The 27,027-nt window shown below is 33.8% G+C and overlaps 1 protein-coding gene across 1 annotated transcript in view; it reads left to right on the top strand.

Moving 5' to 3' along the window:
* The window catches only part of SPATA17 (spermatogenesis associated 17), a 245,377-nt gene that overhangs the window by 99,176 nt on the left and 119,174 nt on the right, over window positions 1-27,027 (top strand). The window contains exon 6 of the mRNA XM_063115289.1: window positions 1,983-2,106. Within this exon, the coding sequence (XP_062971359.1) occupies window positions 1,983-2,106 (124 nt within the window). The remainder of the gene's footprint in view (window positions 1-1,982; window positions 2,107-27,027) is intronic.

Below are 27,027 nucleotides of genomic sequence, written 5' to 3'. Positions count from 1 at the left end.
ATCCTGAAGATGCACTGTTTTTACTACTTCAAATAACTTGCACTTCTGATTTTGTATCCAAGTTCTGTGCACTTCTTTGTATCTTACCCATTCATATATGTTTTCGATGACATTAGGCCTTTCTTTTTACACAGGGTTTCTTCATATTGATTAAACCATTTATAGAGCACAAACTTCTTTATAGATGCATTTTTTTTATTTTTATAATTCCTTAGAAAATTACTGTACTTACCTTTAGAGTAATATAAAATTGGATGCATGCATTTCTGAGTAATTATAATGGCAGTTCATTGGTTATTTTAAATTAACTTAAAGGTTTTTAAGAGGAATTATAGAACAAATATTTATTGTTTACATAATATAGAAAGTAAAGATTGAAATGAACATTCACTTTTTTATGTAACATATAAGTGTTATTTTTTCTGGTATAAATACTTATTTATTCATATGTAATTGCCTTGAAATGTACCTTACGGACAAAGGAAGGTCACCAATCCCTCTAACTCCTGGTTCTTTGTCAAAAATGGACACAGTTAATGAGGTTTGTTTGGTACAGAACAAATTCTCAGACATAGATAGAGATCCTTTCAATGGAAACAAATTTGTTTGGCTTTACCAGGTTACTTAGCGATTAATAATAGCCTTGAGATGCAGGTCAGAAAGGTCATTGTACCAGCTTGCCAACACAATCTAAATGTGCAGCTAGCCCGGCTCTTTGGGTGCAGAAGCCCCAAAATACTATACATAAAGTAAAACAGGCTATTTTCTGACTCCTTTTTTCATATTAATAAGCAATTTTCAAGAGAAGGGTGGCAAAATGGGGGCCATGCCACTCCAAGTAATTCATTTATTTTGCAATGTAATCTTATGTTGAAAAAAATTGCTCTGCTGCAATAGCATAACTTGGTGATTTTTAAACGTCAGTGTGTTTCATAAGTAACCTTGTATGAAGTATTGTATTAGTAGCCTTTAACAGACAATTGCAACATTTCTGGACACTGAGGTAGAAAAGAGAATCTTTTATTTTTAAAATGTTTCCTTCTACTTGTCTCTGATATCTTTGAGGAAAATGCTCAGATTATTTTCTTAAAAATTTTACATATAAAACTAGACAATAAATTACATATCTATTTTTTAATAAGAGTAAGGTACAATTTCAAAGCACTATTTTAACATGAATAGTTAAATGTGTCCTATGAAAATAAAGGATTTAGTTATTTTTCCATATTTGATAATATCTTATTCTGTTTAGCAGGTGTTTTTCACATAGTATATTTAAAAGCTTATTTTCTGTTACATTTCTTAGATACAGACACATAAATGATGAAAACTTTAATTATTTTAATGAAATTTATTATACTTAGGAAAAACTTGAACTTATTCACCTAACTTAGCTTTTATTCTAGTTATTTATATAAGTGATCAAAATGTCAACCTTTCAAGTGCATGATAATATATGTAATTTTATTGATATTATTTGTACTGTTAACTGAAGTAAACCTACAGTAAAGTAAGCATGTGTATAAAACCTGTCACACTTTTTAAATTAACCCACTAGTTAGTATACAAAGTAAATGATCAGACATTTATAAATACAAAACCAAAATTTAAAGGAAATCAGTAGCTTAGATGCTTTCTTGGGATATTTAAATATGTCCAAATTAGCTAACCTTCAACCAAAGGAACTGATAATGTAATAAGTCACTTATTCTGCATTTGATATGAGTATTTCCTCAGCTATTGAATTAATTACAATATATGGGCATTTGATTGTGAAACTTAATTCACTGAAAAGTCACTTAGATGCTTTCTACAGATCGCAGAGCTTCATGTGTAACATGCAGGTAGGATAGATTACGGCACTTATTGTGATGGATGTGGAGGATGGCTTCTTCTCAAAAAACTTACTCGATTATCACCAATGAAAGAATGAAGATGTTAACTGATAGTGTCGTAAATAACTGCAGATGGTTTTGATGCAGGGAGGCCCTGGAGGAGTTTGCAGAGATGAAAGAAAGAGAAGAGAGGAAGGCTAACCTCGAAAGGGAACAGAAGAAAAGAGATTACCAAGCCCGAAAGATGCATTACCTCCTCAGCACGAAGCAGGTTGGTCTACCTGTCCCTGACAGCTCCCGCAAGCCACTTGGGCCCCGAGCCTGACAGAGATAAACTAGCAGGCTGAATGGGACATGACTTGTTGAAGAGATCTCACAAAGACACTACTTCGGGTTCAATTCCGTGCTTCTGTGCTGGTGTGCGCAGGCACCATGACTGTCTGTGACAGCAGCTTCATAGAGGCAGAAAGGTGCACGTCAGCAGTGTGATCTGCCACGGTGATAACACAACACGAAGGGCATAGCCTCGCTTTCCAAGCTCATTCTGAGCAGCTTATTGTGTTGAAAATTGATCAAGAACTAACAAGTTATCAAGCTGAGGTGGCTTTCATGTTTTCTCTTTTAATTGAGCTAAGATGAAATTAAAATCATTCTTTCATCCTTTCTAAATTTTGATAGACGTTTTCAGGTAGAACTGAATAAAATTGCTTTAGCAATCACATCTTCATATAGAGATGTAAATGTGGAATTTGGAATACTTAGAAATGTATTTTCTTATACTTGCTAAAATTTCAATACCTCAGATTTTGTCATGGTTGCTTAGAAAAATAATACATTACATGTAGAATATTTTCTTCAAAATAAATATGGTTTAAAAAAGTATCAATTTGGGAGTTGAGATGTGTTTTGTTTCTTGAGCTCTAGTCAGGAAATTAGCAATTTCTGGGTTTCTGTTTTTTCTTGTTGACTTTCAAGTGTGGTGTCATAGTTCTAGCCAGAATCATATATTTCAGTGTCTTCAGGAATGGGCAAGTCAAGTCCCAGGTGGAAGGTGAGACCCAAGACCGAATGTCACCCTAAGAGGCACCCAGATTCAGAAACATTCCACATACTGGGCTGGCCATGCACATTCGGCACAAAGATCTCCTATACCTCTAGCTACTTGGTAGTCTGAGTACCAGTACTTTTCACTAATGATGACTATCTTTACATTTACTTGGATTTGTATAGCTGAGTTATCTCCATTTAACAGGTAAGGAAAAAAAAAAAAAAACCTCAGAGCTTTTATGTGGCTGGTTTACAGACAACAAAGCTAGTAGTAATAGATCCAGTACCCAAACCGAGATCGTTAGATGCTAATTACTTAGGCAGTAATTTAAAGATAATTTAAAAAATAAAGTCAAAATATTTTAATGTTTTATTATAAAATTTATAACAGTGTAAAAATTTTAGTTATGTGATTGGTGAGCTACATTTTTATATAGAATTTCAAATCAAGAATTCCTTTTAGCGAAATATTTTTCAGCTTTAGTTGTTAGTAATTTCAATTTGATTAAACTAAGGGGGCTATTAATACCCTTAATTCTTTAAACCTGATAATAATGTATTTCTTAGGATACAGTTGTTAACTCTGATAACTCCAAACCCTTCTTATACTTTGAATCTTTCTTAACTGTGCTATTTATACTTATGATGGGTAGTGTAATAGAGAAAGAAATTTTAGGAGTGATGAAATAGGATTTAATTGAAACATTTGTTAATTCTGCTTCATCCAAGGTTATCAAGATATCAAATATATAGTGGAATAATTTAGAAAGTTCATGAAAACTCAGTTGTTTTGCTCATAAAAATAATATAGTAGCAAATATCCATGGAGTGCTTGGATAATAGAGATTATAATAGAGATTTCAAATGCATTATTTCCTTAACTACTTTGATTTCATTTTTGTTTTAAAATTAAGCACCTGGTTTGATGAATAATTTCACAAACTTCGCTCATGAGGTGACTTCGCTCATGGACCTTAATGAATTTTCAAACAATACTATTTTTATGGGTTTATGTTAATAAATACAAGTTGTCAATGCTCTGTTCCAATTTTCTCCTTCCTTATACCGTACAGGCAGTTGGTGATATCAATGTGTACATAAACTTTAGTGATCCCTTGTCTGCAGAACTCCCTCACATCCAATACAATGATTATTTTTGAGACAGTATGGTACAGTAGAAAGAACATGGGTGTTGTCATCAGACAGAACTGAGTTGGCATCCCAGCTTTCCCTTGGGTAAGGGTAAGATATTAGGAGATTACCTTGAGTTTTCTGAGCCTCTGAGTCACTCTCCATGTGTGGGACAATGAAACCTACCTTGAAAGAATGTTATGAGGATTAAATGTAATATATTTAAAATAGTGCCGGTCCCTTAGGGGGCATTTAGAAAATGATAATAATCATATTATTAGAATTTAACCTGTCAAGGATAAACTTAGGTTCTGTACTTTTGTTTTCTTTTATTAGTCTTACCAACTGGAAGCATTCATTTTCTCATTTCCTTTCTTTGCTTTCTTTAGTTATTAGTGAAAATTAGTTAGAAATATTTTTACTGGTGTCCCCCACCCCCATTTGGCACCTCGCTTTACAAGCCTGAGGATACTACAGGTGATATTATGCTCTTAAATCACCTCCTTTGGAGAGTAATATAAAAAATATCAAGGATTTTAATTTGGATCTGGCAAACCGGTATACTTTGGCATTGTGGTCTTAATATTTGATCACAGGTAACAAGAGATGAAAGGACAACTCTTAGAACCTATGGAGACACTTTTGTTTCCAAGGCAAAGTTTTTTTGTCGTGATAAAAATAGAATAGTGGTATCATCCTTGTCTCATACATTCATTTTGTTCAGGGAATTAGTTGTACTGACAGGATGATATTGGAACATTCATACTTTTTTTCTCTTATATCCCAATTTGCTTTACTTTGCTTTAAATCAGTATTTTTCATCATGATATAAAAAGGCTTGAGTTTTAAAACTGATATTACATATTACAATTGTAAACTATCTTCATCTAAACAAAAGAATGCAACACTAGATTTAATAAAGAATGAATATGAATCTTAAGTTCATCAGTTAATTGCTCCAAATAACCTATTTTTGAATACCTACCATCTTTTGGTACTATGCTGGGACTTTAGTATGTAGGAATATATACTATATGAACCTTAATCACAAGGAGCATTTGGCCTAATTTCAGTCTAATGTGAATCAATTTTTTTAGTAGAAGGGGATTGCCAACTTTCCATTACAGCTTATATGGGTAGTCTCACTGAAATGAACAACCATTTATACTTTTATGATTTTGCTGATGCAATTTATTATTTTATTTTTTTTCATTAAAAATTTTAAATACTTTCCCTAACCTTAGAAAGACTCAGAGAATGAAAGACACATACTTCAGTCTGAGTACTGTTACTGATTTTCTCAGCATGACTTGGCTATTGGAGGGAAATTAAGCTGCAGATTTAAAAATATTCCTTAATCGGTTGTGTACAGTTTAGTTTCATTGCTTGTTTAAAAAGTTTTGATTTCAAATTATATTAAATAGACATTTAAGTACAAAATAAAAACCAAATAAGAATTAAGAGCATATATTTTAAAAGACTCAAATCAATTTTAACATTCAATTTCTGCAGATATTTGAAAATTTACCAAATAAATATTTAAGTGAAAATTATTTTTATAAGAGTATATCAGATTAGAAAAAGCTTTGTGGACCTGTTTAAAAAGAATAAGTAAATAGAATTTTTAGCAGAGAGAAACACTGTTTTTTTGATGATTTTAATAATTTATGAGTGATATTATTAATATAGTTTGTGGAATAGTAATTTTTATATTAAATTTTCATAGTTTTAATGTGGCTAATTTAAATGAGCAAAAATAAAACATTAATTCAGACAACTAATGCTCCAAAAAAGGTAAAGGATTTTGTAAGCCAAAATTTTATTTTTGAATTCAGATATAGATAATAAATGAAATCATGTGTTATTTAATGCATTAATAATTTTAGGACAGTTATGCTGATATACTGATAAACTCATATGCTAATAGCAAAGTTTTAAAGTCAGTTTTAAGCCTATTTTTAGTACAAATCCAATGTATATCTTAAAATAGTTCCAAAAGCTATTACTAATTTTTAATGGTATTAATTATCTCATCTTTACTCAAGCAAATATGTTACAGCTAATAGGAATTACACAAGTAAATAACTAATATTGCAATGAGTGAATTAATAGACCCCTCAGGGTTTTATTAATTAAAAAGTTCAAGTCATATTAAAGCACCTTTTGTATGTGTTTATTTCAATCAGAAAGCTGAACATGGTAACTTATTTGCATAAATAATCAATCACCATTTACTAGTAGTAATAAGGTTAATTTGTTGCAACAGACATAATAGGATTAGTCAATTATATTTCCCAGAAAATACTATTTGTTATGCACCCCATCACCTGTAAAACAGGATTGGGTTTAGCACCCTTATTAAATGAACACATCAAAAAATCTTTGTCCCTGTAAAAGTTTTATGAAAGGAAAGCTAATTTTAGTTGATCTGAATAAAGTAAAATGCAAACATTGCCTCCATTTGTAACTTTAATTTATATTTCTGCAAAGATTGATTATTTAATAAAGTTATTTATTTTGATTCAGTAACCAGTCAAACTAAATCTAACACATGTAGGACATAGTTCCTTTGAAGAAAAATCTCATTTTCAGATTTGTTTTATCCCAAGTAAACTGACTTTCAATCTCTTGCCCTTGTTCTTGAGTAATAAATTATGTTGTCTGCTCCACCTACTGGTAGATACATGCAAAGGCCTATATCATTGAATTCATTGAAAGATACTGCCTCTAAAATGTTGCCACAATTTTTAAGGATTCTGGAGATCAGTAGAATTACAGATACAAATGTAAATTCAAAATACAAGTTATGAAATGCTAATATTTGGAAATATAGGTTATTATATAGAATTATATACAGTAATAGTTACCTGATTAGTGAAAATGTTACCCTGTTTTTCATTTTAATATGATGATTAAAAAGGATAAATACAAAACATACAAATAACTCAGTATAAATATGTATATTTTATTTTTTGTTGCATTTAATAGTTTATACATATTTAAATTGAAACTAAAATTGAAAAAATTTTAATTTAATTAAAAAATTGACACATATATTAGAAATAATTTTCACGGCATCATTTATATAAGTGTTTGACATTTTTCCTTTAGTGATTAGTGAAAATTTTCATATGGACACCTAATAACTATTTTCAGTTACTTACAATTTCTTTAAAAAACCCTATACTGTGATTAATTTTGATAAAACTTTATTTTGAGTTACTTTATGAGAGAAACAAAATGATTTCAGCTACTTTTTCCCCCCCAAAATCATATCAAATTACATTTGTGTAGAAAAGGAATATATCTTAATTTGAAAAATCAAAATCAATATACCCATAATTAATTGGTAGGCTATGGATATGGAAAACATATTTATAAGACAAAGCTTAGAAGGTGATATAATATTTAAATTTAGAAATATTTAATTCTTCCAAGTTGTTTATTGCTTTCAACTCTAGATTCCCAATATTATAAGTGGAGAGAGATTCTATACTTATGCGTATTAAGTACTCAATACATGATTGCTCGTTTTTATTTCGAGATGATGAAGTCATAGAAGAATACCAGCATTTTGGTGTACAATTGCCAGTGTTACGTGTATGTCGTGTGTGTGTGTGTGTGTGTGTGTGTGTGTGTGTGTGTGTGTGTGTGTGTGTGATGTGCCTTTGTATATGTGGTATATTTGTAAAGTATCTTTGGAAAGGCTTCTCGTAAGGTGTTGTTCTTTGGCAACGGTACACAAGAGCAATGGCGGGGAAATATGAGTGATGTTAAAATGTACTTGTAATGACTCTCTGGAGCACATTTTTAGACTTTTTGACCTTTACCTTAAAACCACTTCTTTGGGGCCGACCCTGTGGCTCACTCGGGAGAGTGCAGCGCTGGGAGCGCTGCAGCGCTCCCGCCGCGGGTTCGGATCTTTTATAGGGATGGCTGGTGCGCTCACTGGCTGAGCACGGTCACAAAAAAAAAAAAAACAAAACCCACTTCTTTGACTTCAAAAACGCAGATTTTGTTCCTTCCTAGTTTTTTGGTTGTATCTTTTCTCTCTTTTGTTTTTTCATGGTATACAAGCAAAAGGATGTACACCTTGCTACTTATGTTTGTTTATAGTACCTTTATCTACACAAACTGATTTTGAGCATTCACATGATTTCTTGCTTTAACTTTTAGACTTTTTTAAAATCTGTGTTTTCTTTTTTCTCTATCTTCCAAATAAGCCTTTATTTTAAAAGATTAATAATTCTAAACTATCTCAGTTATCCAAGTTTTTTAAATTATTGACTCTTCATTTTTCACCAACTTCTTTCACTTTATTATTCTAGGCGTCTTTCAAATCAGTCCCTTCATGTGCATTCCCTGAACCCTAAGCAGTGGTGATGGTCTCTAAAATGATTTTCTTTTTGTCAAGTGTTTTACCCTTTAACCCAGTATATTTACCATCATCATATAAATTTTCTAAAGTAGCGTTTTTTATTTTTGTTCTCTTTGTAGTTTGTAAACCTCCAAAGATTTTCTGTTGTCTATAGGATAAAATTCATACACTTTTCAGCATAAGCATTCAAAATTCTCTGTAATCTGACTCCACTCTGTCTATTCAGTCTAATCTTCCTTTGTTCCTCAGTGTAAGCATCCTGATTTCGTCTGACTTTATGTCCTAGAAAAATTCATCATCAGATTCTCTTATATATATGAGGTAGGTGACTACTCTGGCTTGCCATATTCTGGAAATTCAGAAGTGTCCCCTCCACTCCTCACACGTAAAGGGCAACATCTCACATACTTTCTACTAATACTTTGAATTTTACCATTACCTTACCATTAAAGATGCATTTCTTTCTCCTACTAAATAAAAATACTTTTAAAAAGGAAGCTTATTCGCTGCTTAGCTGTCTTTATTGTTATAGCTTGGTGAAAATTGATAGATTGTGAACAGTTTATGACACAAGGAGGGGAGAAAAGTGCATCCAGAGACCCAGGACAATATCCAGAGTATCAAGACCCAAATGGACATAAGGTTGGTAAGGAAGGGATTTAAGGGTGCTAATGGATACATACGATATCTGGCACTAAAAAGAAGATTAGGAGGACATGGAGAAGAAACTTGTCAATTTTGTCATTTTGTTTATGTTCACTGCTATTTAATGTTAATTAATTGAATATTAACTTTATCACTCACTCTTGATACCACATTTCTTTCCTACATCACACAGCATTCTCAACCAATTCTCAATTCTTACATTATCTGCCATTTACTATGGCAAACTTCTGTAGGAAGTTGAAGAGGTCTGGCTGTAAGACAGAATTATGGATCTATGATTTGGGAGGTAGATGTACAAGCTTTACATAAAGGATCTCATACTTGCTTTTACTAACTTCCCAGTAGTTTGTATGAATGTTTTCATGGAGAAGAATTGAGCAGTAGGAATTCACACTGACAGACCTCTCATTGGAATGTGCTAGAGCAGCATGAGATCTTTAGAATGATCTTTCAGCTCCCTCTTTTAACAGATTAAAGAAAATAGGTCTGCAAGATGAAGCAACTTGCTTAAAAGTACACAACGAGTTAAATAAACTCAGTGATGCGGGGGCATCCTCAGTACAACTCGGTCACAGTGAAAATCTGAGTTGGTGGTCTCCATCTGTGCTCTGCATCTGATTCACCGAAATAAACCCTTCTTGGAAGGAGCTTTGTCCTAGGTGTATGACTATCCAGTTATCCTTCTTGAAAGAATAAACACTGCCTCTTGACTTAACCTCAATTCATTGAACTGCAGTTTTTCCCATTCTCTGAAATGGATTAGTACTTACAGGAACCATTGATTCTGAGTGAGTTCATGTACAAAAAATAGAGAAAAACTAAGGCCTGTATACAAAAAGAGAAGAAAACCAGACCATAATTTAGATATGTGTGGTGCCTTCCTGTGAATAGCTCAAAACAAGCTATCATTTTTGTCTCCTCAATATTCTGTAAAGCAGCAGTTATCTTTCTAGTGACTAAAATGTTGTTGTTTGGTACTCTTCTTTCCTCTGTGCACTTGATAGATTAATTCCTTCAAGAAGCTTATGTAGCGAGTAAAGATCTGACCTACGCTCATTGGATCCAGAGGCAGGTTTTCAGGTTTGGTCACTTGTTCTTAGTCTCAGGTGAACAGTCCACATCACAAAATCATCACATAATGTGTTACTATTGACAGTCTCTGTTCAGAAAGGCCAAGGAGTGAACTAGCATGGAGAATGAATTAGCTATTAACTTTTACATTCTATTTCCTCCTTCTTTAACATTGTAGTTTTTATTATCCTGTAATATGTGAAAGGGATGGAATTATTATCTATTGTCAGTTCTCTTTGAGGAGACAGAATGAAGTGATTTTTAAAAAATCTTGTTGTGTCCCCAAATGAGTCATTTTTCTGCTCTTCTCCCCTTGTCATCTTTTACCTACCTCACATCTAAGAAATAGAGGTAGTAATGCTGATAGAGGCAAAAGTCAAATCCAAATTGAGAGAGTAAAATGCATCAGCTATTTTTCTTATATGTATTTTGTTTTTCAATGTGCAACATTTTAAAAGTCCATTTTAAAATCAATTCTTTAGCAAAAATGCTATAAACCTCTCCTTTATGTGTGAATGGGGGCAAATTCATGTGTTGTGGGCCTGAAGCTTATACAATTTTGGAATCTATCTTTAAGAAGAAAGTATACAAATACAAGAATATGATTATTTTTTATAATAAGAAAATAAATCATTTCAAGCACATTTCAAATTTTAACAGTCTGACAATACCCAACAACTTAATATCTAAACTGCCTGGCATAGCTCTGTAATATTTTCTTTCTATATTTTGGCTTAGTACTCTGATCGCTTCTCTTTTTGACAATAATTTGTTATACTTTCTGAAATGAGAAGACACTTTTTTCTCCAGCAACATTGATCTAAATTTTCATTACTATAAAAAAAGTTATATGATGCATTATACTGGGTATAGTTTTGAAAGACAAGATCTTCCATTTTGTATAGGAAATTATGAGAATCAAATTCCCCACTTATAATTTACACATATGAATATTGGAATAATTTCCTGCAGACTAGCTTCAAGCTGTGTACATTTCAAACCCCGCTTCACCTCTACTACCCACATACGTCCACAGCAGGCACTGTAGGATGTTCATACTGCAGTGCAGTTTCTGTCCTGCACCTTCATTCAGGGTGCCTGATGAGTCTGCACAGTGGGTGGTAGGAATATTCCTGGGAGTTATTCCCATATTGAGATTGCTAACAAATTTTAAGTATACTTGGAAGTGACAGAAAAACCACATAAATGTATCTAACTAAACCTAAATTAAACATATATCTACCTCATCATCTTCCTAGCTTGATCCCAACATGCCCACAGCCACTCTCGTGCCACCCAACACAAGGGGGAAGTATGATGCAGGATAACTCAGGGTATGAAGAGACAGTAGCATTAACTGATATCTCACTTTTGCAAATTTTACAAAAACCATGGCCATGTGAGCACATTGCCAGCATATCACCATGTGCCTTGGAAGGGACCAATGAAAGTGAGGGGCTTAAGCTTCATTAGTTGCATTGTTATTTCACCTCCGGGTGGATTCCATTGTGTACTGTGTGAAAACCCTGCTGCTCTTGTTAAACTTGCTCAAATAAGTTTTAACTTTTGTTTTAATATGCTGTAAATAGTCATCTGCACACCAGATTTCAAATCCAGCATTCAGATAGTCCTATCTTTGAAAGTGAAGCAGTTGCTTTTTTTTAGTTCTTTTTTTTAAATTAAAAAAAAAATTGGGGGACATCAAACTCAGGGTCAGTTTATTTGTATACTGATAAAACCAAATATGTTAGGCTATGGGGTAGAGATAGTCCTTAGTAGGGATTAAAAATAACCAGTGTACATATACATATGTGTATGTATATGTTTATATGTATATGTATATATACACACACATATACAAACATATATAAAATTTTAAATATAGTTTTAATAGAAAATTCAGAAGTTCAAAAAGAATTAGGACAAAACGTATAACAAATGTACGTTCCATTTCCTACCTCAGTGTAAAATGTTCCTCCACTTACCTTGTACCCCAGCACACCATATTTTAAATGGCATTATATACAAACACTTTAGACAAGATAATTGAAAGTGAACTAGTATTTGCTTATTTCTGTTGGTTTTCTACAAAATTAACACGTTGGCAAGTTAGTTACAATAAATCCTATTATTTTCTTCATTGATTAGAAAAGACTAAGCTTTTGGTGGTTCCTTTTGTTGTCACTAATTAAATTTATAATATAATGAAATCCCAAACTTAGAAATACAGGGAAGTTAAGCCATTGCTTAACTATATCTGATGAAATAATTGGGGCTGCTATAGTTTTGTATATTTAAACATTTATTCCTATTATTATTGTGGCTATTTTTCTGTTTACAGGACATTTCAGAAATATTTTGGATTGAGACCAGTTGTGAATGAGGTGCTGTTATAACTTATGAATAATGAAGAGGTAGAGTTTGTCAGGTCATGATTTATCCTAGCTCTTCTGTGAGATTAGAACAGTAACGTTACATAGATAAGGCCTTCTCCCTGTGTCCCTGATATTTAATTCACCCTTTTGGACTGGAAAACTTCAGGAATTTTTCAACTGAGTATCGGGGGCCACATTTTAAAATTTCAGGCTTTGGTCTAATTCATCTTCTTTCTTCTCCTCTTCTTCTTCCTTTAATCTGTCTCTTTACTTCCCTCCCACCCTGTGTACCCTGTAATCAAACACACTGTACCCTTTATGTTAAAACTGGGGACATTAGCAAGAGAGATTGTAATCCCAAACGTTTTCTTAAAATGAACTCTTAATTGAATTAATGGTTAAGATATTCAAACATTGACTAATGTGACTTAATTGGCCATTAAGGTCACTATCAAGTATTTCTTATTATTTGAGATTAAATTAAAGTATAGTCTAGCATAAGAAATCATCTATGAACTTTGGATTTTATGCAATATGTAGGTAAGTATTTTAAAACACATAGAAAGTCTGCTCATTATTTTATGTAATCGTTACAGTCACAAAAGAAACATCATCAAAGAGGTATTACAATGGTTTATTTTAAAAATATATGAAATTGCTTTCATTTTGGTGTGATATGATTTTAAATATTTTAGTGTAATGTGGCAGGTTTTCTGTATAACTAATAGTCTTGTCAATTGCTGTTTCTATGTACTGTACGTTTGACAGTTGAAATTATTTTACTTGACAAGGAGTTATGTTATTCACACAGTATCACAAGAGACAGTAAAATAAAAGATGAGGAAATAAAAGGAATGCATGGATAAGAGTGAAAAGGAAAAGGATTTGTACTTAAATCGTAATCTATGAATATCTCTTGGGCCTAAAATAAATAAGCTACATCTCTTAATAGCTGCTATTAAGCTGAAAAGAAACTCTTGCCTAAACAATATAATTTATCTTAGTTTAGATAAAAGTTGCATTTTCAAGGTGTTTGTATATTGTAAAGCATTCCTGATTAGTTTACCTGTCCCCTTAGTGAGTTGAATTTCTGAGTTTTTCCCCTTAAATTTTTTCAGCTTTATTTTCCATTTACTTTTAAATTAAAACATATACACATACATATGCATAATTTCAGTTCTAATATTCCATTAAATAATCTGTAAATCATTAAAATAATATAATTTTGTTGTACTTATATTAATTATTTATATCTATGTTCTATATACATCGGTTAACTTATGAGCATCTATATTGGTCTTAAACTCACATCATTGAAATGATCCAATTTCCTTTACTTGTATTTTTATTTATATATCTGTCTTAGTCCATTTTCTGTTGCTTTAACATCATACCACAGACTGGATAATTTATAAAGAATAGAGGTTTTTTCACACGCAGTTCTGAAGGTTGGGAGTTCAAGATGGGGCAGCCACATCTGGTGAGGGCTTCGTGCTCGTCATCCCATGGGGGAGGATATCACATGTTGAGAGGGGAAGGTAGACAGAGTTTTTATAACAAAGCCACTTCTGAGATAATAAACCCACTCCCGTGATAGTGACATTAATCAGTTCATGAGGGCAAAGGAATTAAGTTTCTAACACATGAATTTTTGAGGGACACAATGAAATCATAGCAATCTCCATACCAAAATCAGCTTCCCTGTAAGCTATTACCTGAATGGTAATGTTGTTGTTGAGTTTTCTGTGACCTTTCAAGGCAGAGTTTTTCCCTCCCCTGTCCTCGACATGTAACATTTACCAGTGGGATTTTGCTACATCTACCTCCCTCTAATGTAGGTTAATTCATAAAGGAGAACAGTTATGCCATTTCGATATCCCCAGTTTCTAATACAAATAGTAGGCGAATGAGTAATATTGACTGACCTATAAATGAATGTTATTGTACATGTCGTAATTCTGATGTATAATACTTGTAGAGTCAAAACAAGAAAGGCAGCTTTTATTTTAATCTCAGTTATTCACTATTTCCTCTCTGAATTAAAGAAATCCATAAATAAAACAAAATTATTTTGAAAGCTGTAATAATTTTTTGCTAACCAATGTCCATATTTGCTCAAATATATTTTTTCTGGTTTTTTTGAAAGGCGAGTCTCATATACAGAGAGAAGACAAAGGGGGAACTAACATTTTTAAGGACTCTGTATGCCCCGAATTAACCCAGGTTACACAACTAGAAAGGATAAAGCAGAAATTCAAACCCAGATCTGGCTGTCTTCTAAAGCATGCTTTCTCTTTAAGGTGTGTTTTTGAAGGGAGATGAGAAAGGGCCTACCTCAAGAATATTTTTCTGGATGATTGGTGAAATCATGTCTTTAATGTTCTGCTTATTTGTAAGCAACTACTAGACAACATATTCAACATTTTAGCCTTTAATGCAGTGTGGGAGTTAGCTTATTAGTTTTTTCAAACATCAGGAGATGGGGGCACAACTCTCAGATGCAAGGCCCCCTCACGGGAGGCAGCAAAGCTTCGTGGCTTTTAGGGACATTATGAGGCAATGCATTTATCTTGTGAAAAGATCCATGAAGAGAGGAATAGGGTAGATACTTGTCATCTATTTAGTATTTGCATCTTTGAGGCACCTGCTGAAACTCTGAAACAACAGAAATGCTACTCGACATCCAGTTGTACATTGTTTTGTGATCATTTTATTTTAGATGAAGAGATGCTTATAAGAATGCAGATGTCTTTGACATCTCACTCATGGTGTAACATTTCTTTTAATTATTGAATTATTATTTTGATTATTGAATACTCATGTCAGTGAAGTAACAGAGCTTGTTAGGTCCCACGTAATAAAATTGAAGCTGTATTTATTGGTGTATTCAGCACCATCTGAGACATCTATATATTTAATAGCAGAAGTGAGGCAGGATATTTGCCAAAGCACTGTTATGAAATAGGGTGGAAACTTGGCTAAGGGAAAGACAGGTGTTAGAGCCCAATACGTAAACTCCATTTTCTCTGCCTGAGTACAGAACCAGGGAAAGAAAGAAAGAAAGAAAGAAAAGACAAACAGATGGCGATCAGAAGTATCTCCATCTCTTAATAAGTGATGAAAGCTGGATTGGAGGTTTACATCTGAATCCATTGTAAGCTTGCTTTTACTTAATTCCATAATTAAATCTTCCTCCCAGTCATAGTCAGAGGAGGAAAACTAGGCCTATCCTGTGACTCTGAAAGGAAATGGGAGCAAAGGATATTTGCTTTGCATAGTTGGCTTTCAAGAGGTGGAAGGAAGGGACTGAAAAAACTCACGCTTTCTTCCTCCTTGATGTAGTGAAGGGAAGAGAGAAGCCAGTAAAAACATGAACAATGAGAAATATGTGTGCTTCTTGAATTAGATTTATAGGGTTGATAAGGAAGCAAGGTTAGAAGAGGGCTTTTAGAATGGTAGGAACTCATACATATTCATAAAGATGCTACTTGGGAGAGAAATCTTGACAATACAGGAGAGATAAAATAACTAAATAAGCCTGGACCCAAAAAAGGTGAGAGGATATGATAGAACATAAAGTGTAGGCTTAAACAGGTGGAGGAAAACCTTAACCTCCAAGTCAGGAAGGAATAAAATTAGTGTGGGATCATGTATGGATACTCTTGGAGAAAAGGTTGGAAGATGAAATAATTAATGTTTGAGGACCTCAGTATTATGGTTGATCTTCTAAAATAATCCTGAGAAGAATGGTAAAGGGAGGGAGTGGCACTGAGGGCCCAGCTGTGTTGGAAGTTCACAGATATGTAATCTCACCAGTCTGCCAGGTTATATGATTAACTCCAGCAGTTATCAGCACCTGTTATTGGAGGCACGCAGAATGATAATAATAATAACAATTAATATTTAGTGAATGCTTCCTGTAAGCCAACTACTCTTATAAGGGTTTTGCATAGGTTATTTCTCTTAATTCTCATATATCACCCTACAAGGTGGACAATTATTATCCAAATATATTGATGAGGCACAAAGAAATTAATAAGGAATCCAAGGTCAGCATTAGTATTTAATGGTCTAGTTCTGGAGCCCACATTCACAATGACAACATGGTACGATCTCTTAAAAAAAAGTTAGCATTCACTGAGTACTTACTTTGTGTTAAGCTCTGTTCAACGTGCTTTGGCTATATTAGCACATTTAATCTTTATCAACCTTATGAGGGAACTCCATTATTAGAGAGGAAGAAAATGGGATACAGTAAGGTTAAGTAATGCAATATGGGTTAAGGTTATAGGTGGAGTATAATAAGTATAATAAGAGGTGGAGTTGGTAATTCTGATCTTGTTTATCTGGCCCCAGAACCCATGCTCATAACCACTAAGCTCTACTGCATAATTGGATGGACTGTGGTTTGGGATATGGCCAGGTGGATATGGCAAGAAGATTGGTGTTAGGGCCTTGAGTGTTTAACATAATCAACCATGTAACTTAGATGATTAGGGAAATAAGTGAGGGCAAAAAGGAAACAGTAGAGTAGGAAAAACTGGAAGGATTGATTGATTTGAGATCTTCAGGGAATGAATGTTACAGATAGCAAGAATAAGAATATGAGATAACTAACAACCAGAGAGTTATGATAAGAGGGTGAGCTATTGGTGTTTGAGATTATTGAATTACACAGATCAGTCCTAGATGATGGGGATGTACAGGGTGTGGCCAACATTGCATAAATGTAGAGATGAAGGAGTCAAAGGACTGTGAAGCTATAATATCGGAATGGGTCACCCATCTATACATGAAATCACCTAAAATTATCCAAGAACATGCAATAAAAAACAAGACTGAACCAAGTGTCAAAGGCTTTTGTGAATATGGGAGAATGACCAGCAAGTCTGTTTATAATAACCAGAAGGAGGAAAATATGTGAGATATTCAGATTGCAAGAAAGTAGATGAGTACTGGATTGAAAGCGACAACGGAGAACTGAATTAAGGAAGATCTGTTCGTGGTCACTGAAATACAAGGAATAATACAGTGCTTTGCTCAGCAGGGCTGCATGGGAAGTAGTGGTCTAGAGGAGAGGGAGTTCAGTTGTAATAAAAAGATAGATAATGCATTTATTGAAAAGTTTGGGGGCAGTGGGAAGGCGTTTGACATAGAGGAGATAGGGGTTCCACAGAGCAAAGTTGAAAGGATTACAGGCAAAGGAATCAGAAGTATAGGGGAAAGTAGTGGAATAGGGTGAGGATGAGTATGCTATAGAATATAGATAAAAGAGAGTTGCAATTAATGTGGCAGAAGGTTATGTGGCCATAAACAATTTAACCAAAAAACAAATGGGTCAATAGTTGCTTGACCAACTATCACCTATGGTGGGGAAATTTAAGTTGCTGCACTATCCTAATTTCAAATAGTGCTGTGATGATATAATAGACTGAAAGTAAGTTATGGATTTAAAAAGTACAAGGGAGGAACTATTTCCTCATGTTTAGAAAAGTGGAAAAAAATTAAAGACACCTAAAAACTTGTAAAACAACCCAATAGTATACCCCAAAAGCCAAAGACTAGACTATTATTCATTTTAGTCAACATCAGTTTTTTGATCAAAATGTTGTATTGACCAACTTCTTTTGGCCAAATGACTCTTCCCCTAATTAGTTTGTGACCAGTTATGTTACCATCAGAAGGGCTTACAGTTTGAGTGGTGATAAAAGATAACAGGCTTGTGAAGCATACTGGAATTTTGGGGGCTCTCTACTGTCAAGGAGTTGAGAGCAAAATTGAAAAGCAAAATATGATCTAAAAAAATAAAATTTTTATTGATGGATAACACACAGAAAAGTGAAAAAATTATAATCACTCAGCTCAATTAATTATCACAAAGTATATACCTGCCAAGGTATAATCTGTTCCTAATAGGCAGTTAATTAATAATTTCCAAATAAGAAGCTACAGGTCTGCAGAACAAGACTGTGTGGTAGCACAGTGATCTGAAAATCTTTAACATCTAGACACAAGATTGGGGCCAGCCAAATTAAAGCAACATAGTATTTCCCCATGATGCAGTCAATCCGATGCTTTGATGAAACCTGAAATGGCTTCCTCCTGTTTGCTTAAAAAATCCTTCCTTAAAGACTAGTGGAAAATCAGTGTCTTGCAGAACCTCACATAACACCAGGAACAAAGTTTAACAAATGCTCAATTCTATTGTTACATTTTCTTTAACAAAAGAAAAATTGCATTCTCTTGTCTCGTTCTGTAATTCTGCATGTTTTTCTTCCAGCAACTAATTGTCTTGAAAGTCATCTTTTAAACCCAAACTGTGAAATCATTTTCAAGTCAAATCATCTGTAGAAAAATCAAGCATCAAAAAAAAAAAAAGAAAAATCAAGCAAATGAAAACATTAGGTATCCAGAGGCAAAAAAAAAAAAAAGGGGGGGGGGGTATATAATGGAAGGTTTGTAGGGGTATGATGGTCATAAAAACATAATTTTTTATTTTCTTATTTTTTTTAGGGCATGGAGGTATCATTAATATGTATTATAAGCCAGCCCAAAATATGTGGAGATAGTGTATTACACAAAAGAGAGTCTTCAAATCACTGTGGAATTAGGTGTCCATTTCTACTACCTTACTGAAATTAACCCTTGATAAGGCCACCAGCACACTCCTAATTGTAAATGCATGGGACCTCTCTGAGATTTGCACACTGCTCCTCACCCCCATGGTCCTGAAACCTCCGCTGGCCTTTGGGACACAATGGTTAGTGTTTTCTCTACTCTTGCTCATTCCTTCTCGGTTGTCTTCAAGAATTTCTGTATGCTTTGTTTATTCTGATACCATATGGGGCTATTTATAGTTTTTTTTAATATCAAAATTATTTAAACGTTTTGGTTTTTTTGCACTCTTGTTGTCTTTAGGAATGCCTTGCCCCACCTTATTCACCAGACAAACCCCTTCTCTTCTTCGTGATACTGTTCAACCAACCAGGTGCCCGAGCCCCCCAGAATAGTCTAGTCTCAGTATGTATATATATCCATTTCAGCACTTACCAGTATTTTCTAATTATTTATAAACTCATCAAGGCTATGACTCAAATGGGAAAGAAGGACTCAAAGACAAATCTTGAGATTGTCAGGGTAACAGACAGAGGAGGATAAATGAAGCCATATGTTGGTGGGGGACAGGGAGAGTGGGGTGGGAGGGGAATTGCCAGGGTTTAGGGAAAGGAGCAGGCCGAAAGAAATTGTCTGAAGCAAGAAAACAAGCAACTTCAGTTTAGATCTTACAGGGATCTGTAAAACCAGGACCTGACATTTACAGGTGAGGAGAGAATTGTTTAGTGAGGAAAAACTCCCCAAAAATCTTTTCAATGAAATCTTTCTTGCAAAGTCTTTTAAAATGCAGTATGGATGGTTAAAGGGAAATCCAGTCTCCACACCCTCTTTCTTGTCTCACATGCAATGAATTATGATATGGTTTCTGCCACCGGAACAGAATCTGCTTTTGCAGAGGTCACTTGTCACCTTCTAATTACCGTTCCCCTGTGCCTTCTCTGTCCCCCTGCCGTTCCATCTGTCCACAGCTTCTGACCCTGCTGACCTCCTTCACAAGCCCACGTCCCGCTCTCTATCCTGCTTCTCCTCCCTCACTGTTCGCTCTTCGTGGGCCTCTTTTCTTCCCCTTATTTCTTAAATGTACGCACTCCTAAGACTTTTTTCTTGGCCCTTCTGTCAGTCCACACTCTCTTCCCTAGTCACCCCACCCATTTTCATGCCTTCAGCTTTTTTTATTTAGAAAACACTCTAGTTGCGAGCTGTGACTTCTTTCCTAAGTTCAGACCCACTCTTACAACTGTACACTGGGCTTCTCAACCTGAATGTTCTGTGGAGAGCTCGATCGCAATAATTCAAAACATAATATCCCTACATAACTGCTTCTCTTTCTGTGTTCCCTGTGTGGGTTTTATACTCAAGCTTTTCCGTAACTCCACATTCCCTTATATGCCTCTTACTTAATCCAGTATCAATGTCTTTTGATTCTATTTCTATGGAATGATCCTTGCCCATCTCATTTTTTTTTTCTATTTCCAGTGCTCATTTTCCTTCCCTCTGAATAAGAAACCTACTCCTGCTCTACACAGATCTGGTCTTATATTACTTACTCAGATTGTCACAGATTGACTCTCTCCTCTAAGCCAGGTACTGAGATAGACAAGTCAGGGTTCTCAACTTTGGCTGCACATCAGCTTTAAAAAACAAAACTAAATGAGACAAATGCCCAAACACATGGGTCAAAGATTCTGATTGAGTTAGATCTGGACATACATATTTTTCAAGTTCCTCAAATGACTCTAACGTGCAGCCAGAGCTGATAACCACCAATTTAACTTACATAGAAGTCTAGAAAATGGGCATGGTTCCGGGCCTGGTGGCACTTAAACTCTAGTTGGGGAGATAAACATTAAAAAACAAATACTCGTGTATGCGTATCTTTAAAAATTTTAAGCCCCATGAAGAAAATGAAGAGGGTAGTGTGAGAGAAAGAATATAATAGGACAATCTAATTTAGAATGTGTGTGGGTGTTGAAAAGTCTTTCTAAAGAAGTGATATTGAATGCAAATTCTTAGGATGAGTATGATTTGGCCAAGCGAATAAGCAGATGGAAAAAAACATTTTTGGTGAGTTTGAGTCATGGATATGTCTGGCATGTTTTGAGGAAATGAGAAAAAAAAAAAAAAGCCAATGTGAGGAATGCAGAGAGTGGCTAACATGAGGTTGGAACAGAAAGAAAAAATGGGCCTATTTAATAATTTATTAGTTTTTCTTAGGTGCATTAAAAAGCCAATGACAGATTTTTAGTTTTTTTGTAAGAGACTAAAACAATTGTTTTATTTTTAATTATTACTCTGGCTTCCCTATAGAAAGGGTGTAAGGGGTCCAAAGCAGAGCAGATAGAGAGAGACAGTGAGTGTGAAGCATTTGGTGAAGATATTATGATTGCTTGAATGAAGGTGGTGTCTGTGGACATGAAAGGAAGCCTGCAGATTCAAGATATATTTTGAAGGTAGAATTAATAGAACTCATTTGTGGGCTGGATATAAGGGATGCAGTAAGATCAATCATCATCAAGGATGATTCTTAGGTTTTTGACTTAAGAGACTGAAGAGCTGGTAGTGCCATTTACTTCTTTTAAAAAAATAAGTTATATTTTATAGCAGTTTTATATTTATAACAAAACTTACAGGAAGTTACCCTGGCCCTATGCATGAACAGCCTTCCCAGCTATTAACATCCTGCACCATGGTGGTACCGTTGTTAATATCACTGAACCTACCTTGACACATCATTAGCACCCAAAGTCTATAATTTCTGGTAAGGTTCACTCCTGGTGCTGTACGTTCTGTGGGTTTCGACAAATGTATAATGACAAATATCTACCATTATAGTATTATACAGAGCATTTTCACTGCCCTAAAAATCCTCCATGCTCTGCCTATTCATCCTTCCCTTCCTCTTAACCCCTGAAAACCACTGATCCTTTTACTGTCTCCAAAGTTTTATCTTTTCCACAATGTTAGATAGTTGGAATCATACAGCCTTTTAAGATTGGCTCCTTTTACTTAGTAATATGCATTTAAGATTTCTCCATGACTTTTCATGGTGTGATAGGTAATTTCTTTTTAGTGCTGAATATTATTCCATTGTTGGAGGTACCAGTTTACTTATCCATTCAGCTACTAAAGAATATCTTGGCTGCTTCCAAGTTTTGGCAGTTATGAAAACAGCTGACATAAACATTTGTGTGTAGGTTTGTGTGTGGACATGAGTTTTCATCTCATTTGGATGAATACCAAAGAGCACAACATCTGGATTTATGGTAAAGTATGTTTAGTTTTATAAGAAACCACCAAATTGTATTTCAAAGTATGTATACCATTTTGCATTCCCACCAGCAATGAATGAGCGTCCCTGTTGCTTCACATCCATTGCCAACATTTGGTGTTGTCAGTGTTTTAGATTTTGGCCATTCTAATTGGTATATAGTGGTATCTTATTATTTTAATTTACAATTCCTTAATTACATATGATATTAACCCTCTTTTCATATACTTATTTGCCATCTGTATATCTTCCTTGTGGAGATGTCTGTTCAGATCTTTTACCCATTTTATAATTTATTTAAATTCCAGTCATTTAATTTAACTTCCAGAACAATGTTGAAAAGGATAGCGAGAGGGGATATCCTTGCCTTGTTCCTGTTGTTAGTGGGAAAGCTTCTAGTTTCTTACTGTTAAGAACAATTTTAGCTGTAGGTTTTTGTTGATGTTCTTTATCAAGTTGAGGAAATTCCCATTCATTCCTTGTTTGCTGAGAGTTTTTATTATGAATAATTGTTGAACATTGTCAAATGTTTTTATGCATCTATTGATACAATCATGTGATTTTTCTTAGCCTGTTGATGTAAGGGATTGCTTTAATTGATTTTAGATGTTGAACTAGGCTTGCGTACTGGGGTAAATCCCATTTGGTCATGGTATATAATTCTTTTCACATACTGTTGGATTTGATTTGCTAATATTTTGTTGAAGATTTTTACATCTATGTTTATGAGAGACAGTCATCTGTAGTTTTCTTCTCTTGTAATGTCTTCATCTGGTTTGAGTATTAGGATGATGTTGGTCTTACAGAATGAGTCAGGAAGTATTCTCTCTGCTTCTCACTTCTCAAAGAGATTGTAGAGAATTGGGATAATTTCTTTCTTAAATGTTTGGTAGAATGCACTAGTTAGCCCACCTGGGCTTTGTGTTTTCCATTTTGGAAAGTTATTAATTACTGACTCAATTTCTTTTGTAGATATAGCCCTATTCAAATTCTCTATTTCTTCTTGTGTACATTTTGGCAGATTGTGTCTTTGAAGGAATTGGTTCATTTTATCTAGGTTATCAATTTGTTGGCATAGAGTTGCTTATGTTTACTTATTATTCTTTTAATATTGATGGGATCTGTAGTGATGTCTTCTTTTTCATTTCTGATATTAGTAATTTGTGTCTTCTGTCTTTTTCTCTTAGTTAGCCTGGATAGAGTCTTATCAATTTTATGGATCTTTTCAAAGTTTTTAGTTTTGTTGATTTTTCTCTATTGGTTTCCTCTTTTCAATTTCATTATTTTGTGCTCTACTTTTTATTACTTCTTTCCTTCTGCTTACTTTGTAATTAATTTGCTCTTCTTCTTCTAGTGTCCTAGTATGGAAGCTTAGTATTGATTTTAGATCTCTCTTCTTTTTTAATATATGTATTCAATGCTATGAATTTTTCTTCAAGCACTGATTTTGCTACATCCCCCAAATTTTGTTAAGTTGTATTTTCATTATCATTTAGTTTAAAATAGTTTAAAATTTGTTGTGAGATTTCTTCTTTGACCCATGTGTTATTTAGAAATGTGTTGTTTCACTTTCAGATACTGGAGGGTGGGGCCTTCTGTGGCTATTTTTCTGTTATTGATTCATAGTTTAATTTAATTTTGGTCTGAGAGCATAATTTTTATGATTTCTGTTCTCTTAAATTTGTCAAGGTATGTTTTATGGCCCAGGATGTGATTTGTTTAGATGAACATTTCATATGAATTTGAGAAGAATGTGTATTCTGATGTTATTGGATGAAGTAGTCTATAAATGTCAATTATATCCAGTTGATTGAGGGTGTTGTTAAGTTCAGCTATGTCATTAGTGATGTTCATTTGCTGGATCTGTTCATTTCTGATAGAGGAGTGTTGAAGTCTACAGATATAATAGTGGATTCATATTTCTCCTTGCAGTTCTATCAGTTCCTGCCTCATGTATGTTGATGCTTTGTTGCTAGGTGCATGCTCATTGAGAATTGTTGTGTTTCTTGTGAAATTGACCTGTTTATCATTACATATTGCTCCTCTCTATCCCTGATAACTTTCCATGCTTTGAAGTCTTCTCTGTCTAAAATTAATATAATTTCTTTTACTTTCTTGTGATTAGTGTTAGCATGGTATACCTTTCTCCATCCTTTTACTTTTAATCTATATGTGTCTTTATATTTAAAGTGGGTTTTATGTAAACAACATATAGTTGGGTCTTCTTTTTTGATCCACTGTGAAAAATCTCTGTCTTTTTAAAAATTATTTTTAATTGGCACATAATGATTGTACCTATTTATGGGTCAGAGAGTGATATTTTGATACATAAATACAATATGTAATGATCAAATCAGGGTAATTTGCATACTGATCACCACAAATATTTTCATTTCTTTGTGTTAGAGACATTCTGACTCCCCTGTTTTAGCCATTTGAAAATATACAATAAATTGTTGTTATAGTCTCCCTACAGTGCAATAGAATTCTAGATCTCATTCGTCCTATCTAAGTTTGTGTCCATTAACCAACCTCTTCCTATTCCTCCCATCCCATTACTCTCCCAGTCTCTAGTAACCACAATTCTATTCTCTTCTTCCATGAGCTCAACTTTTTTAGCTCCTACATATGAGTGACAACATGTGGACAAAAAAAAAAAAAATTTGGTGCTAGAAAGCCCCAAGATATTTGGAATGATACTGATAGCATGCAAATAACTGAGGGAATTGTTTTTATTCCCACCTATTTATTTATTTATTCAAGCACATTTTCTCAGCATTTGCATTAAGAATAAAACAGAAAAAGGTGGGGGGATAATACTGAAGTTGAATCGTGTCTCAATTCAGTGATAATTTTCATCTATAGTTACCTGACCTAGTTTTAGCCAAACCAGCCAGTATGCATCCAGTTCGTTACAAGGGACATTTGAAATAAAAATTTGCTTTTTCTGATTAATAATTCCTTATCATAATTTGTAATATATTCATGTTGTTTTTATCAATACCATCTAATAATAATTGAAATGATAACTGAATCAAGAATAATTTTTAAACATAGCTTCTGGATCACAAGAAACAAAAAATGTAATTTCAACACGTATACTTTTATTGTGACAATTAACATAACTGATAAAAAGACTTTGGGGAATAAAAATACATCATAATAGGATACAATTCTTTGGTAGAAGCAGAATAGAAATATGAATGCAAAAAAGGAAAGCTGCAAAATCTCTAATTATTACAGAACAGCTTGTTCATATATTTTTAAAAACTAGGTGATGTGATATTTAGATTCCATGAGATATATTTTTTAAATGCTGTAATATTTTTATTTTAAAATGTCAATTTTTTAATTGAAACATGTTGATTTTACATATTTATTGGGTACAGAGTTATATTTCAATACATGTGTACAATGTGTGAAAAATGACCATACAACCCAAAGCAACCTACAGATTCAATGCAATCCCTATCAAAATACCAAAGACATTCTTCACAGAAATAGAAGAAAAATCCTAAAACTCATATGTAACCACAAAAGATGCTAATTAGCCAAAGTAATTCTGAGTGAAAAGAATAAATATGCTGGAGGCATTGCACTACCTGAATTCAAAATATACTACAAAGCTAACATAATCAAAACAGCATGTACTGTCATAAAAAAAAAATAGACACATGGACCAATGGAACAGACTAGAGAACCTAGAAATAAATCTGTTTATCTACAGCCAACTGATTTTTGACAAAGGTGTCAAGAACATACATTGGGGAAAGGAAAGCCTCTTCAATAAATGGTGCTGGGAAAACTTTATATACATATGCAGAAGAAAGAAACTAGACCTCCGTCTCTCACCATGTACCAAAATCAACTCAAAATGGATTAAAGACATAAATGTATGACCTGAAACTATAAAACTACTAGAAGAAAACATATGGGAAATACTCCAAGACATTGGCCTGGGCAAAAATTTTATGGAGAAGGTTTCTAAGGCACAGGCAACAAAAGTAAAAATAGATGGGTTTACATCAAACTAAAAAGCTTCTGCATAGTAAAAGAAACAATCAACAGAGCAAAGAGGCAACCAGCAGCATGGGAGAAAATATCTGTAAACTATTCATCTGGTAAGTGATTAATATCCAGAATATACAAAGAACTTAAACAACTCAACAGCAAAAACCAAATAGCCCAATTAAAAAATGGTCAAAGGAGCTAAACAGACATTTCTCAATAGAAGACATACAAATGGCCAATGGGTATCTGAAAAATGCTCCACATCACTAATCATCAGGGAAATGCAAACCAAAACCACAATGAGATATCTTCTCACTGCAGTTAGAATGGCTACTATCAAAAGGACGAAAATAACAATTGCTGGAAAGGATGCAGAGAAAGGAGAACTTTATACAATATTGATAGGTATCCAAATTAGTATAAAGCCATTATGAAAAACTATATGGAGGTCCCTCAGAAAACTAAAAATAAAACCAAAATATGATCTGGCAATCCCAGTGCTAGGTATTTAACCAAAGGGAAGGAAATTAGCATACCAAAGGGATATCTACACAACATGTTTATTGCAGCACTATTAATAATAGCCAAGATGTGGAATCAACCTAGGTATCCATGAATAGATAAATGGAT

This window comes from Cynocephalus volans, chromosome 11, assembly GCF_027409185.1.
Source record: "Cynocephalus volans isolate mCynVol1 chromosome 11, mCynVol1.pri, whole genome shotgun sequence".
NCBI lineage: Eukaryota > Metazoa > Chordata > Mammalia > Dermoptera > Cynocephalidae > Cynocephalus > Cynocephalus volans.
The sequence above is the reverse complement of the archived record's forward strand: the minus strand, read 5'-3'. Positions and strand labels throughout refer to the sequence as shown.